The sequence below is a fragment of the Dufourea novaeangliae genome, unplaced genomic scaffold, assembly GCF_001272555.1.
Source record: "Dufourea novaeangliae isolate 0120121106 unplaced genomic scaffold, ASM127255v1 scaffold7, whole genome shotgun sequence".
Lineage (NCBI taxonomy): Eukaryota > Metazoa > Arthropoda > Insecta > Hymenoptera > Halictidae > Dufourea > Dufourea novaeangliae.
In genome coordinates, this window is record NW_015373896.1 from 5,212,741 (window position 1) to 5,228,398 (window position 15,658).

Below are 15,658 nucleotides of genomic sequence, written 5' to 3' on the forward strand. Positions count from 1 at the left end.
CCGGCAAGGAATTGCCGTCAGTGGAACAGGTATAGGTGTGCTCGTCCAATTTCTCGCCAAACGTGGCACTTTTCAATCCGAACCGATACGACCCCAGCCGTCTTCCATACATATTTCCAATTTCCGTCGATCGTTTTCGCAAGAATTTACGCGTCTCGAGGCAAAACTCAATTCCGTTTTTTATTGTCCAAGAATTTACACACATTTCGAGGCGAAATTCGATTCCGTCGTTGATTCTCTTTTTCCACGATCCGTGTTCGACCGGTGGTCCTAAGCGAACGAAGATTCCGAGAGAAGCGGCGCGGTTGACCTTGATCTTGACTCGACGCCGTCGCCTCGTGTATCCCTGTATTAGTCTCCATTCAACCTTTTTTTTTTTTGTTTGTATCCCCGCCTTATCACCTTGACGGCGCTTGAGGCGGATTCCACCACGGTGTCATTCATGAGTCACCGCCACCGCGGGATCGCCAGACTCTCGAGTAAACGCGTCCACGGTTCATTGAGTAATTTCGCCGCGGTGCGATTACCTTGCACTTGTTCCCCCCTCTTCCTCTTGGCGCGGTCCTACCGCGTAACTGTTCGTGATGCCATCGTTGCGACGGGGCTCCATTATCCACGGATTCGCGGCGATACGGCCGTCTTTTTTTGCTACGAACGCGGTGATTGCCCGTAAACAACTTGCAGGTATTACGTTTCATCCGTGATGACGGTTCCCCGTGGAGAACACGTGGGGCGAGGTATCTGTCAACGTACCGTTATATTATATGATTTACTTTAGTGACGAAATATGGTCTTTGCGATCTGAAACTTACCTTTACGAAGAACAATCACTTCGTTTATTAAAATATGGTTTTTTTTTAATTTTATGTAATTTTTTTCTTAGTGCTGGCACCATTTTATGGTGATTATACAACACAGTGACTGCAAACATCTGTTGCAAGGTGCATTACCATAGCATTCTGTAGCATAGTAATATTTCCCAGGGTCACGTCAGTACCCTCACAAGCAAACTCCGTTTCCGCTAGGGGAAAGTGGCGTAGGAGAAGAGCCTTCTACCACTTGGTAAATTTATTTCAAGTACTGAAATAAATGTTAAACCGAATGTTAATTTGGCATAGGTTTCAGTCATTCCAAATGGTGTCCTGCACCCTACACCACTTGTTCCTCTAGCGGAAGTCGAGTTTGCACGTCAGTGTACATACGTTTCAATTAACAACGATAGAAACACTAACTTCTATTATTTTACGTTACATCGATTTATATTTTAATATTGTGAAAGAATTTTCGAAAGTAAAAATGACTTACACCACTTGCATAATTACCGGCACAATTACGAAAATTCATAGTTATTCAAACTCTATCGTTTAAAAATTACATTTATCATACAACAACCTAACATTCTACCAATACATGTAATACGTCATCAGGATACCGATACTAATTTCCATCTGCGTCCGATACACCGTCCTTCCCGACACAACCTCAAAGTTCATTAACATTCGGGGCCGCATAACGTTAGATACCGAGCACCGGAACACTCGAGACAAAAGAAGTCGTGTAACGCCGCGAAGAGGCTCAGGCCCTCGTCCGTATAGGTATAACAGTTATAACGCATTCTGTTCGGGCAATTTGTCACGGTCACCTGTCCTCCCGAGGATAGAACCAGACCTCATATATGGGATCCCGTGGTCGAGGCCTGCACCGAAATTCCGCATATTTTGTACCCAGGGCGTTCCCTTTCATCGAGGCCCAGCAGCAGTCAATCCCGTCGCGGCATCACGAGCTTTTTAAAGGCACAAATTGAGGAACGAGTCCATCATGCCCCGTTCTCTCGTTGGTCCGAGGCGTGTTCGCGCGCGCTCAGCAGAGGGGGTGGGTCGGTGGGGGTAGCAGCTGACGCGGACGGCCCAGGGACGAATGGATCTTTGCACCTGGTCCCCCTGCACTTTGGAAAATCGATGACGGGAATCAATTGCGGGGCACGGGGGCCAGTCGTCGCACGCGACCGAGAAGGGGCACACGGCAAAAGATAACACGTCGCCGTTGATCCACGGTCTTGACCCGTTAGCCGAAACGAAGCATTGACTAGATAAGAGTCTCTCTTTGAATCTGTCCGATTGATGAATAGCTTCCGCCCCATTGGAATCCCGTATCTGGGCAAGTCCTGTAATCCTCTTGCACACAACAATGTGGAAAGCTGGGAGCCTGAAATGCTAAAGGACTTTGTTTAGTGTATCCTCTACTTTACTAATCAGTTCCCTCGAGATCGTCCAATTAACCCTTGAACGAACGAATATTTAGTTGCAACGCAGGCGCCGATAAGGGCCTCGATATATCGGGCCCTTAAAATATGATCATACAGATATGGGTTGAAAGTGATCTATATCACCTCGGTATCGCCTGAGCAAGTGTCAAGAGATAGATAGTACGGGTTTCGAATCCCGAAAAAAAAAGGAAGACCTAAAGCAACATGGATGAGAGAGTTAATCGTATTGTAAAGAAATTCCTATGGGGCACTTTGGATCTGTTGAATAAGTTAGTGTGTGTCTCTTCATAAATATTCCTCTCGTAGACCGACGGAATGTGGGTATTGGTCAGGGATCGCCATAAAGGAAGAATAATCCGATCGTTCACCTCTATCCAATCATTACCGGACCCTTCGTTATCGTCGAACCTGAGGATTCTCAGGGTAGAATCGTCGGACATCCCGCCTGTTTTTCTGACCGGGCAACAGTTTACGTGCGTCCAGCTGGGTCCCTTCTATTTACTTGAATAGGCCCGACACACAGGCTCGCCGGTCGGCAACAGGACGGCCTCGCGATACAATCTTGAAAGGATACAAGAAGCAATACCCGGAGTCCTAGGTGCCGTCTGGTTTTCCCGGCAAACCATGACCATGGGTCCCCAAAGGGACATCGGCTGGTACCGCACGCGCAATGACCTTATTGTTGCGTGACGAGCAACAGGCGGACGGAAGGAAGGAAGGAAGCAACGGAAAGAAAAAGGAGGACTGCTAGCCCAAGGGCCGTGCCACTCGTTGCAAAAGAAGAGGGTGGGGAGGGGGGACGTACGCGCGCGACCGGCAGACAAGAAGCAAGGAAGTGGCCGAAAAAGAGGGGAAAGTTCGGAACTTCGGGCAGATGTCCATACCGCGGCGGCACGCATGGCCTCACGATGGGTTCCCCCCATTTCTCTACCTTTCTCACGAGACGTTCGATTTTTCGTGTCGTAAAACCTCATAAACTCGAGAGGGGAACGAACGGGTGCGCGATCGCCTATCGACATAAATGATACACGATGAATAGGTTCGTTAACCCCCCGTTTCTCTGACGGGCCACGAGGATATTTGTTATCCAGAAACGAGGAGATTTCCTCCTCGTGGCTATTCCTCCTTGGTAACACGGTCATCACATCGTGCACAACCACGATCCGCGTATGTCGAACGGGGTGGAATTGAGCCGTCCGTTTACCATAAGCAGACACCGCGCGCCGTCTAACGGGGGAACTGAACATCTGGTAGGGGACCACGTTCTCGTGGGTATACAGGGTGTGTCGGGATGCAATCGACAGACTTCTCCAGGATACTTAGGTAGGTCATTCTGAGCCATTAAGATCATATGTGATATTTACAAGGCCTATAATGTATATATTTCCGGGTCAATATCATGGTTGTTGGAATGCATCTGTTAGGTAACCTAAAAAATATTATCGGTATTTGTGAATGGCAAACACACACACGAAGGTTAGGTGACTGTATTTCAGGTGACCTGCTAGACATGCGAGGTTTGTTCGTTTTGTCCCTTAATACATAGTGTCAACATATTGTCACCTAACAAACTATTTGGTGTACATCAGTGTTTCCTAACCTTTTTTTGGATCGTGGAACCACTTCACGCCTCAGAGATCTCGATGTCCCCCTAGCATAATAGTAAACCATGTTTGGAAAAAGTTCAGGATTAATGGCTGCTTCGAATAAGAAAGGCCACATAGGTGAAACTGTTGAACGACTTACTAATTGCCCCCCAAAATATTCAAATTGTTGGGAAACACTGGTGTACATCTTGTTCTTCAATAAATACAAAGACAAATGTATAGTGATGCAAGTACAGTCGTACAGAACGTTATAGTAGTGATGACGTTGAAGTAATTACAACGCGATCGTTATTACAGTTGTATGACACCGAAAAGTCATGCAACGCTCCACAGTCCTAGACAAAGAGGGCAGATGTTGGGGAGCACCTGCTTGCGCGCCACCTTTCAAGGAAAAGCTAAGTACAAGGGCTTGCTTGCTTGTTCCACCATTCTCTCTTTTCGCCTCGCGATAACCGGCGATTTTTTGACGTGTCGATGTTGAAAGAGTTGGCCGATTGGAAATTTCGACCGGACGTCCTCGACCTCCGACAGAGAGCGGTTTCGGCATGCAGATTCGACGAGGGACGGGAGCTTAGCAACCGATACGTTTAATTTATCCCGACGCCCGTTTCGAGGGTAACGGGGAGAGGTTAGGAAGCTCGACCTGCCTCCCCTCCCCAACTCTGCGCAAAATTCAGAATTCATTTTGAGTCATTGTTCCATAATTTATTGAACGATACCATTGATCATGCTGATCTATCTTCCGTTAATTATCTCGACTGGGACGAAAAAAACTAGTAAATCTTAACATCGTAAGTACATTAAGATAATATCTCGGACCACGGTTTCTTGAATCTACTGAAAAAGAGACTGCTCAAACCGAATGATACTTTTTTTTTTGAAAAATACTTTACTCATAGCTAATAAAAGAAGTGGAAATGGAAATTGTATTTCAAAATTCAACGCATGACGCAATATCATCCTAAGTCTGTTGTCGTTTGTATATTGATTGCAATATTATTTTTAGAGAAAGAAAGATATTATGGCCAATCTTTATGACGTCCGTAACTTCCCTGTAATTCATCCAGATATAGATGTATGATTATGATATACCGTGCAAATCCTAATATTTGAGGTTATCTTTTCCCTTCCTCTGTCACTTGCCTGTTCGTCGAGTAATTCGAACACTGTCTATAGTCGTTTTTGGCGGTTAAGTCAGGAAATTTCAATTACCCTGTCGCCGGACAGGAAGCGAGAAGCACCGAAGTAAGAGGATAGGAAGATATAAAATCCAACGAGATCCGATCGCCCGCGTGTATATTGCCTCCCTTTTCTTTTCCTGTGTCATCTGTCTCCCTTTCGCCTTCTCAATTTCCTTCCATCTTCTACCACGTCCACTATCTTCTCGCTCCTTCTTTCACCCTCTATATCCTCATTTCCTTTACGAAGAGAGTCGTCGCCCTAAATAGTTTAACGAGTGTCGCCCAATCCCCCCGAGCAATTTCGCCTCGTCCTTAAGTGTTTCTATCACGGGCCATTGTCACGTGTCGGCCACGAAAACAATTTTGTGACGATTTTATCGGTACCCCGGGAGTTTGTCCACGTGCCTTCTTCCTTTCCCTCTTATCATCGTTGCATCTTTCGGTACTATGGTTTCTCTTCCGCTTCCGTTTCCTTAATACGTTTCTTTTTTCTGCGCCTTATCTAGCCGATCTACAAATCTTCCGAGAAATTGCATCCGTTTCGCTCGATACCGGATTATTCGCGAGGACGAAACGAAAGCAGGAACTTCTCAAAGGCGATTAATTTAAGAACCATTATTACGAAACCACGAGTAACGAACGATGTCATAAAACGGAAACGCGGCGGCTCGTTTTTGTGCCTCTTATTGAGCGCCTATGGTTTCTTCATTCGCATTCGCAATATGTGAAACGTTAGATGTTTGAAGTCGTTATAAATATTCATGGGCTGTAGCAGAAACTTTGTAATTTATTCGAAATCCCGTCTGAAGCGATCGAGACCACCTCAACGTTCAGGGTTAACAATCGAGGCGTGTACATAAATCCCGACGAGTAACTGTTGCTACCTTTAACATCTTCAGAACCATCGGAATAGGGTGAAAGTTTGTATAACATATGACAGGGGAATAAGCTAGCTTAGGGACAGTAGCTTTGGGAGCCGCAGTTTGCCCACCATTGACACATGACACGAGGTCACTCAAAGTCACAGACGGTCAGCTATAAGAAGTGAAAATGGAAGATAAATAGTAATCTTGTATTTACCGATTCAGTAACATTTCTAATAATTTTGAAACCTACCGAACCACATGCTGCAATAACATCACATTTCTTAAAAACCTTGACACACGTTTGAATTAAGCGAAACAAGTGTTTGGATGGGCAAATACTTCTGAAGCTAGTGGTGTACATGTCGCGTTAATGATTTTTGCCGCTAATAACCTAGGCGTCTTACGACCCGAACGATGAACATCATTCGAGCGTCTCTGTGTGTACACAGTCGATCCTTTCTATCTCTTTCGCATAGCTCCGCTATCTCCCCATACACAGTGATGCGCGCGCATATTTTCGCGATCGTGAGAATGCCCGAGGAAGTCCTGCGTGTAGCCACGTGCCCCGGGATTTAAACTCAAGGATGCCCGCGACCGTTAGACTTCCACGAACGCGTCGAAAGCCTTTACATAACGTGACGGAGAGAAAACGAACGGTTACCGATCCGTGTTCAAACGCGTATTTACGATTCCCAGGTTCGATTTCTGCCGTTTTTTTCTTTTTACGCGTTTGACGGGTAAACAGGAAACGAGAGTAGACGGTATCGAATGGATAATATCGATCGGGAGGGAAGATGTACGCCGTACGAAGTTTTTCAAAATGGCGGTTGTGTACCTTCTTTTGCATTGTCGATTGTATCACTTTGTTGTCGATAAGCAATAAAGGGAAAATTTGTGTTCTTTTTAGGGAAGGTGATATCCTCTTTCCGGTGGAATATAAAAGTATTCGTAGTAGTTATTCTATTTATAGTATCATTATATCGTGTTATCGTTTACAAATGCAATTGCTTACGAATCATTTAATTTTGGTTCCCATCGTTCATATCGTGCACATATATTTTACGCATTCTGTCCGTTTATGATGTGTCAGTTCACACGTGACCAGGGGGGTCTTACACACACGTGGCCCGCCGTCGCCACCTCCATTCTCACTTTCAAATTTGAATGGATCCTCGGATACCAGACGGCCGTTGACGGATTCCGCGCACGTTCTGCCTTCGCCACGGATTTTCGATCGGGCATACGAACCTGAAAGTGAAAAGGAAGAGACGGAAGAATGCGATTCATGCTTTGCAGACGGGTTTCGTTGCGTGCAAAAGTGAAATTCCTTTTGTTTTTCATTTGCGTATTACCATAAAATACGAATCCCATGAAATTTCAAGAGGAACATTATATCCTTCTTTACTTTTCAAGATTTCAGGAAAATAAAAAAGGATATAGAATTTAAATGAATTTATTTTTACTAAAGGTCATCATTTACAATTCGTGATTTGATCGTGCCGGGGTATCTGACCTCCATGGAATATCTAACGCGGTCTTCTCGCGAGAGTCAGCCCTTAGTAACAGATACACCGTGATTGGACACCGTTTGCTTGTCACAGGACACTATGGGACCCGAATGATTTAAATGCACTACTCCACGCAAGTGAATCTTTTCTCCGTTTAATCTATACTTCACGTTTGCACTTATATTACCCTTGCAATTTCGTTCGAACATATTTAGATCATTTACCTTTGAACGTTATAGATACAGGTAGCATCGACAAATTAACCCTTTTAGTACCCAAAAGCCGAAATACAAATTCTAAATTCTGATACAGAAAGTGACGAGGATATAATACTTCCAACATTTTTTTTTATGCAAAACAATGTACACTCTACAATAAAGTGTAAAATTATCTTTCTTTTTAAAAGAAATCTATTAACTCTAATAAATATCTTCAGAAATTCATATTTTTCAAGGTATTTCTAGATGATACACAGAAGAATAGGTGTACTAAAAGAGTTGACAAATACTTCGATAAATTAAAGGATCAATTTCTACCTTTTTGAAGGGTTCGGTAGGTCTAGTGTTAAAACAATTATACTTCACAAATTTTTTCCAAGGTGCCATTTAGTATACGATGACTTGCTAGCAGTATACAAGATGATTAAAGAACGCCAAAGGGTATTTATTCGCATAGTGTCACGAATCCCGCGATGGTCACGTTTTTTTCTCTCCGTGCAACACGTCCTGTGTGCAGGAGACATTCCACCTGAACGGCACTCCTCTTTCGGCTCCTAACATTCCCCTGTAACTGCGCGCGAGCGCGTGCTTCATAACGTATTCCCGACTTGTCCACCGTCGGGAACGTAAACATCTGTGCACCTGCAGAAAACCAAATGTGTTCGCGTCGGGAGATCCCATTGCTAGGCTTCGCCAATTAGACGTTCGATTACAGGGTGTGCATCAGTGGAGACGTTCTCATACGGGGGCCTCTCCTCGCTTTAAGACAGCTGGAGCAATGGAAAGAGGACATAAAAAATCTACTAAGAAACCTGTAACCCCTATCATCTTTTATCATTTCCTTCAAAATCATACATTGCACATGGGACGAAGATGCTGACCACCAAACCGTCCCTTGTAATTAATTAGACACATTTTTCTCCTGAAGAAATGATGTTCTTCTGTTAAATGTTAGGTAAATTTAGTCGAGGCTCCGTGATTAGTTATTTAAAAAATTTTGCAAATTTAACTATTTATCACTTCCTTATATTAATGTTGCATCGCTGTATCGTTTTAACATCGAGGGGCAAATTAAGTAGGGAAAATGAGGGACGGATGAGGGATAATTTGGTTCTTGCCGGCTGACGGGCGGAACGGCACGAATTATTCGAGCAACGCGGTAGACAAGCTTCTTTTTGTGACTTTAATCTGCGTAGACGAGACTAATCGGGGGTTTGTTTTTTTTTTTTTTTTTTTTTTTTTTTTTTGATTGCAATTTCTTTCGAATAAATTCGAGAAAGAGGACTGTAGCGATGTGAAAGGCACGAGCCAATTTGATACCCCTCGTGCTGCTCACAGAAGCATTTTTCACCCTCGCGATCACCCCCCCATTTCTCTCACCCCCGAAACAGCTGCGTGTACCGAGAGAGAAAGGGAGAGGAAGGTGGCCCTATGGTGTGCGCGCGAGGCTCGCAACCAAGGGTACAATGGGAGGTTATGAAACGATAGCGTTTAGGTAGGATACCCACGAATATACATGTGTGTACCGAGGAGAGAACGTATAAACATATGCGAAACGCAGATGGCTGGTGAACCTTATCGTTTTCATTATTTCCTGCGCCACTCCGTGCCGTTGTGTGATACATATTCGTCACCGTTGTTCTTTGCTTGACCCAGTGAGCCGGCCTGAGATCATTTATCATAAAGCCACTAGCCGCCCCGACGAGTCAATCGAGTACGGCTAATTATATATATTCAAGGGTAACTGGTAATTTCCGGTAATGAAACCGTGTTTCCACTTCGTCGATGTTGTTTCAAATTCATTACTGATGTAGGTAAATGCGTTGTTCCCCAGGCGAAAACTATTATAACTTTGATATACAATTATAGGCTTGACTATACGTGACTATAAATTCGATATATTGATTGTGGCGTTGATTATAAGCGACTATAAGTCAGTTATATTTATTACAGCGTTGACTATAAATTACTATAAACTATATATATATATATATCTATTGTAGCATTGACTATAAGTTACAAAAAAAATATAAATCATTTATACCGATTGTAGCGTTGACTATCAACCTCTACAAAATAAATCTAGTTGTTATGGTGTTATGTATGACTACCAAACGGTTGTATTGTTGACTACAAGTGACTGTATCGATTATATTATTACTATTAATATCTACAACAAAACAAAGATTGCATTACTATAGTATCTACAATCGACATAAATCAGGACGTTCACTGTCCTCGTTAACAACAAGCAGGACAATGCATTATCGGTTACAATGGCGACAATGCTCACTATAAGCATCGAATTACAAAACAACAGTATCTCTTACAACACACCGACTATCCGTTCTAACGAATTATACAACAATTTCCTTTGGACAGTTAGTCAGTGATTATATCGTATCCCGTACTAGCATACCGGATTTTAAGGTTTACGGTAAGTCTCTGGCCAAATTACTATTCTCCGTGCAAGAAACAACGCGTTCCGTTTCGCTACGCTGGTTGTGTAGCGGAGTCTTTACGACGCTCCCTGGCGGAACAGAAGGATTAAATAAGCGCCGTTCGCCTGAACGTTCGCACGACACGGTGCAACGGAAACGCGAGGCGGTCGTAGGCGATGGCTGGTGGAACAGTAATCATAACAAGCGCAGAAGGACCGTTGCGTTCGGTTTTACGTGTGTGTGTAACGAAGTAATACACGTACCATGCGTGTGTTTTATCCAGAGTTTAACCGACTATCGCGGCCAGTTACGTCATCCTCTGCGAACTTAGACGCCACAGAGGCTGGAATGTAAATACGTTAGAGCAGACCGCGTTGCTCGAGTCCGTACTGGAGTTTCTTCGCTAACGAGGACAAACGCGGTCCACTGGGAACACGAAGGTTCGAGTATTTCTTCAATGGATACAAGGAAAAAAGATTTCACTCTGCTTTCTCTTAGAGTAAATATATGTATTTATAAGAATGAAAACACTATGGGGTGTTTCGGAAGATGTAGCGCCTATTGTAATGGTGGGTATGCCGGATGCAAAATTATTTTACCCTATTCCCAAGTTGGAATTGACTTCAAGTTGGCATTTTCTCGAAATTGAAATTGTCCCCTAATTGGAGTTTGCCTCAATTTGGAATGGGATCAAGATGAATTTGGTCCCCTGTTTTTACGTTTCAATAATTCTTCATGTCAATGTGAATTATTACGATCGAAATCCAGAAAGTACCGTCAGACTAATCATTTTTAACATAATCTGTCGGCATAGCAGGCTATTACAGTAGTCAAAGGTTTCTTCGATTCCAACCTTGGTAAATCAATCCATATGACTCTTTATATTTGCGACATGATTTTTTGAAAGTCTGTTTCGGAGAAAGGAGCAATGAGAGAGCTAGTCAGGGGGTGAGAATGTACGACGATCGTACCGCGGAGGATGTGGACAGGAAATCCTTGAAAACGGAGACCGTATCCTAGCCGCCTGTGACCGCAAAAACTGACACTGGCTAGGCTGCGGTCAAGATTACCTCTCGGCCGGTCCGCCCGGGCAAGGGTGGAGAACAAAAGGGGGTGGCGGGCGCGATCATTTCTTGACAAAGAAGAGGAAGAATCGCGCAGGATGGACGGTCAGCCATCCGTGATTTCCCGTCTTCGCTTTTGTACAAGGGGAGGGGGGGAAAAAGTGCCCATATCCGTTACGGAGATTCGCACGTTCGATCCACTTGCGGATTCCGGGGGTCTCGGATGTGATTGAGTCTCAGTTATAAAAAGAAAGCCATCGTCGGTGTTATACTGCGGATTTGAACACGAAGACTTCGTATTGGCTGAATGTTCTCTGACGATTTTCCTGGACAATAAGCCGTCAAGATTTATACTAACCTTCGAAATTATTGTTAGATAACAACGGAGAATTTTTGGGGGAGGATTTACAACAGTATTTACTAGAATATACAGAAAATTACCGTGTATGTAGAAAGAAATACGGAATTATCCATAAAATAACAAATAACAGAATAGAAAACAGAAAGTGAACTATATAAGAATATAGAAAATTAACAATAAAAGATCGGAATATACAAGAATGAAAGTAATGTGTAGAAATAATACGTAGGTACATGATCATTAAACTTTATTAAAATCTTTCTTTTATTGCACTTTCTAAGATACATTATAAGTAGATTAAAAAATGGTCATTTCTAAGTTTCTTCTTACAACGAACCGCCTAAAACCGCTTCTCCCAGTCAAAGGGTTAAATGATTGGGGGGGGGGGGAATGTTACTCTTGCGAATATTCAGACGTCATGGACGAAAAACAATGTTTTTCTTTGTTTCGGTTCCAGATCGCGGTCCGGATACGATTCCAGTAGCGGTGGCGAGTCCGACAACGAGTACAGTGGCAGCAGCGTATGTCGTGGCGGTGGTGGTCATCAGTCACAGAATCCGGCCGCCACGAGCGCGAGCATACAGGGCCAGGGGAAGCACATAAACAAAGGAAGGTGGACCAAAGAGGAGGTAATAAAGCGGAAGGCGTATAAGACTATTAAGAATTCGTTCATTCAACGGAGACGGGTTGTTTTATGGACCAATATGAATGTTGAGTAACGTTACAGTTAAGCAAGATCTCTCTTAAGTAGACCCTCGGAACTGTAGACCATGCGTAGTCAATTGAAGTGGTCATTTTTGGCTATCTCGGTAGTTTATCCTTTTCTCAATTTAACTCATTACACCTCCAATGTTTTCTAAATATACTTGACAATAAAGAAATAGTTTCATGTAATCTATTAAAGTTTAAAATAGCGCGGGTGGATTATAGTCATAAATCGGTGTTTCTGGTTCGTCATAAAAGTGCCATTTTATTTTCCGTCATTCAGATCTGTAAATTTTTCTATACCTAAAAGGGTACTTTGTTGTAGGAGTATATAGAAGCTACAATGTATATATAATCACGAATACTTCCTTTCGGTGACCTCAAATGTCATTTCCATGTACCTTGAAAAAAAAAAAATGCAAAGTTTCTAAAAGCCTTATATTGGTACACTTAACGGCAGAAAAAATATTTTCAATTGGACCAGTACTCGCGACTCAATCCAATATATAATGGCGATATACAATCACTTTCGACCATTTTAAGTGCCATTTCATTTTTGGCCACTTTCGGTGCCATTTCAATTCATATATCTTATTCACATTTGCAAATTCATTTCGTTCGCATAAAGTGTATTCAACGACAAAGAAAAAAAAAAGCGCGTTAAAGAATGTATTGGAAATTTCACCGGCAATGGCCATTATTCCCGAGACCCGAAATTTCTCATCTCGCGGTATGAAAGGATCTGGCGGCGTCCGATTGTTTCCTCCCTTTATCTCTCCGACATGAAAATTTTGCTGGTGCTCGCACACGCGATCTTCCCGTCGGTCCTCGTCATGTCGTGACTTTGATCGGATGCAACGCGAGGGGAGGGATACACAATGAGCATCGGCCTCGAAAAAAAAAAAAAAGGTCCACCCTTCGTGTAGCTTCCACAACGAGTTACGTCCGCAGGCAGATGCCCTCGACCACCCCATAGTCATATGCTACCATAGAGCGCCAAAGACCGCCGTATGGTTTCCCGTGGGAAACATCATAGTATTAAATAGAGAGCCCTATCGATCCCGCGCGCGTTTTGTTACGGCCGCGCGCACCTCTCCGGTCCCATTATGACGCAATCCGCGAATCGAAAGTCACCCAAGGTGTGACCGATTCGTGATCGATGCTACACGGAAGGGTCCATTATTTCCCATTTATCGGTTCATCGGTGAAATATCGCCTGAGATTAAAATAAATTTTGGAAACGAAATTTTCCGAAAGATTCAATTGTCCTGGTGAAATTACTGCGAACTGTAAACTTTAATTTTGTACTGAAAAAAGAAAATGGCATTTCGAAGAAATTGTATTTTGTACTCGTTTGAAGAAATTATTTTGGGTTTAGGGGTAAGTATTTAAAATGGCATTTTTCGGGTACTTCATTGTATTGCTTTAACACTGGAACTACCAGCGTTGAATGTGTACTAAATTAAATTGTATAATACATTGGTATCTATAGTAAATAATGTATGATAGTCTAATGTAGCGTAATTTAAAATATATAATGAATTAAACATCGACAATTCCGTCAATTTTTACGGGTGGTAGTTCTAGTGTTATATAATAATAGACATGTGAATTTTCGTTTCTATGACCATTATACGAATATAGGTAGGTAGAATACTCGGTGACGCCTGGAGTTACGAATTACTATTAAATACTCCAAGCAGTATGTAATGTTTTTGTCCTCGAGTTATCAACCTTCGATGATCTTGTTTCCTTTCAAGGGTAGCACCTGCTTCCGAACGATACATCGAAATTATCAGACATTTCTTTGTGAGACATTAAACATCAAAATGGCACACCATCCGTCCACGTTTTATGTACTTTCCCTCAATAAACTCTACAACCTTTCGAAAACACCAAATCGTTTCCCAGGGTTATTGCTTTTTATATTAGAAAAACATACGCACAACATCTGCATCCCTGATATTTTTATTATATTTATGAGACCTATTACTTCGGACCTTTTTACCTCAACAATAAATTTACCCAATTTTGCGGGCATTTAACGAGCCACGTTTCAGGCTTTACATTTATGGGTTGGCGTATGATTGTTTCCAGGATGCTTTGTTGAAGCAATTAGTGAGCTGCGCGGAACAACTGGGCACGGGGCTGCGATGGGACACCATAGCAGGACACTTTCCGGATCGTAGCGACGTGCAGTGCCAGCAGAGATGGGCAAAGGTCGTGAATCCGGAGTTGGTCAAGGGACCTTGGACGAAGGAGGTATATATATGTATATATATATACCTGAATTTTGTTGCACCCTCTTTGGATCGGGGACATTCCCTGGGGCCCATTGTTTCTCGAACCCTGTGAACCCTCCATTAAAATCCCCACCGCTCGAGAGGGTAGTTCGAGTCGCCATCTTCTTTCTGCCTGAGGCTAGACTATAGGCTGCCAAAAGGGGAATCAATCGAACAGGAAAAGTAATAATTATAGTACTCATTTATTTTACAATGATAATTTACAGGTAATTAGTCACGCCAATAAGTGCATATCGTGATAAATACAGTGCAGAAGGCGATGTTTAGTGGTTTCATAACCATACTTTTCGGTTATAGGTTAGATTCACCGTTAAGTAACGGTGTTTAAGGGGCCTTTTAGGATACTTTTTGCTTCCCTCCTTTGTGTACTTGTCCGAGGTACAGAATTACTGGATTACTGGATTATATTCCCTAGAAAGAGTGGTTCGTTTTTATTGTAACCACGACGATTAAAAATTGTAGGGTGCTTGTATAGTTACGCCACGCAATGTATTACATGTTCATCGTTCGATAATAAACCACAATCATAAGTACAGAGAGTTAGGTAAAGTTGTAAGCTGCTATTAACATAACTTAACCTGATCAATTTTGAATAAGTTGAATAAGTCATGATATAGTTATATACTCTAACAAATCACTAAAATTTACTCAGTATAGTTATAAAGTTTACAAAAATATGTTATTTTTAACTTTCTTGATCATTTATACGTTCTTGCCGTTCGTTTCTTCCGCAAAAATGTATTTCCGGCAAACTTAAGGATATTCTGCACTCCAATGATGTTTTTCGGTCCACACAGAGAGACGTTGAAACCCGGTTTCACGACGATTCGAACCCGATCAAACGGGGGGCAACCGTTTCTCTTGTCGGTGACAGAAAGTTCGCGAAGAACCGTTACACCCTCGTTCTCGAGAAGTTTCATCTGCCTTATAAGCGAAACGCGCATCCGGGCAGAATTCGTCCGGGAGGGCCACTGGCTGTTACAGCGTACAGACCCATGCACAGGGTGTTTCCTGATATTCACCAAATAAAATAACACCGCAACCGGGCCTATCACAAACAGACGAAACCTTGCACAAATATACAGAATCTTTAAAAAGTAATGTCCATGTTCTTTACCCTTTAACGCTCAGACCCTTA

At 42.8% G+C, this 15,658-nt stretch overlaps 1 protein-coding gene across 3 annotated transcripts in view; it reads left to right on the top strand.

Annotated features, from left to right (window-relative positions):
- LOC107193374 (transcriptional activator Myb) overlaps window positions 1-15,658 on the top strand; it is a 48,056-nt gene that overhangs the window by 24,099 nt on the left and 8,299 nt on the right. For all 3 annotated transcript variants that reach the window (XM_015582807.1, XM_015582809.1, XM_015582808.1), the window contains exons 2-3: window positions 11,970-12,141; window positions 14,315-14,479. In XM_015582807.1, the coding sequence (XP_015438293.1) occupies window positions 11,970-12,141; window positions 14,315-14,479 (337 nt within the window). The remainder of the gene's footprint in view (window positions 1-11,969; window positions 12,142-14,314; window positions 14,480-15,658) is intronic.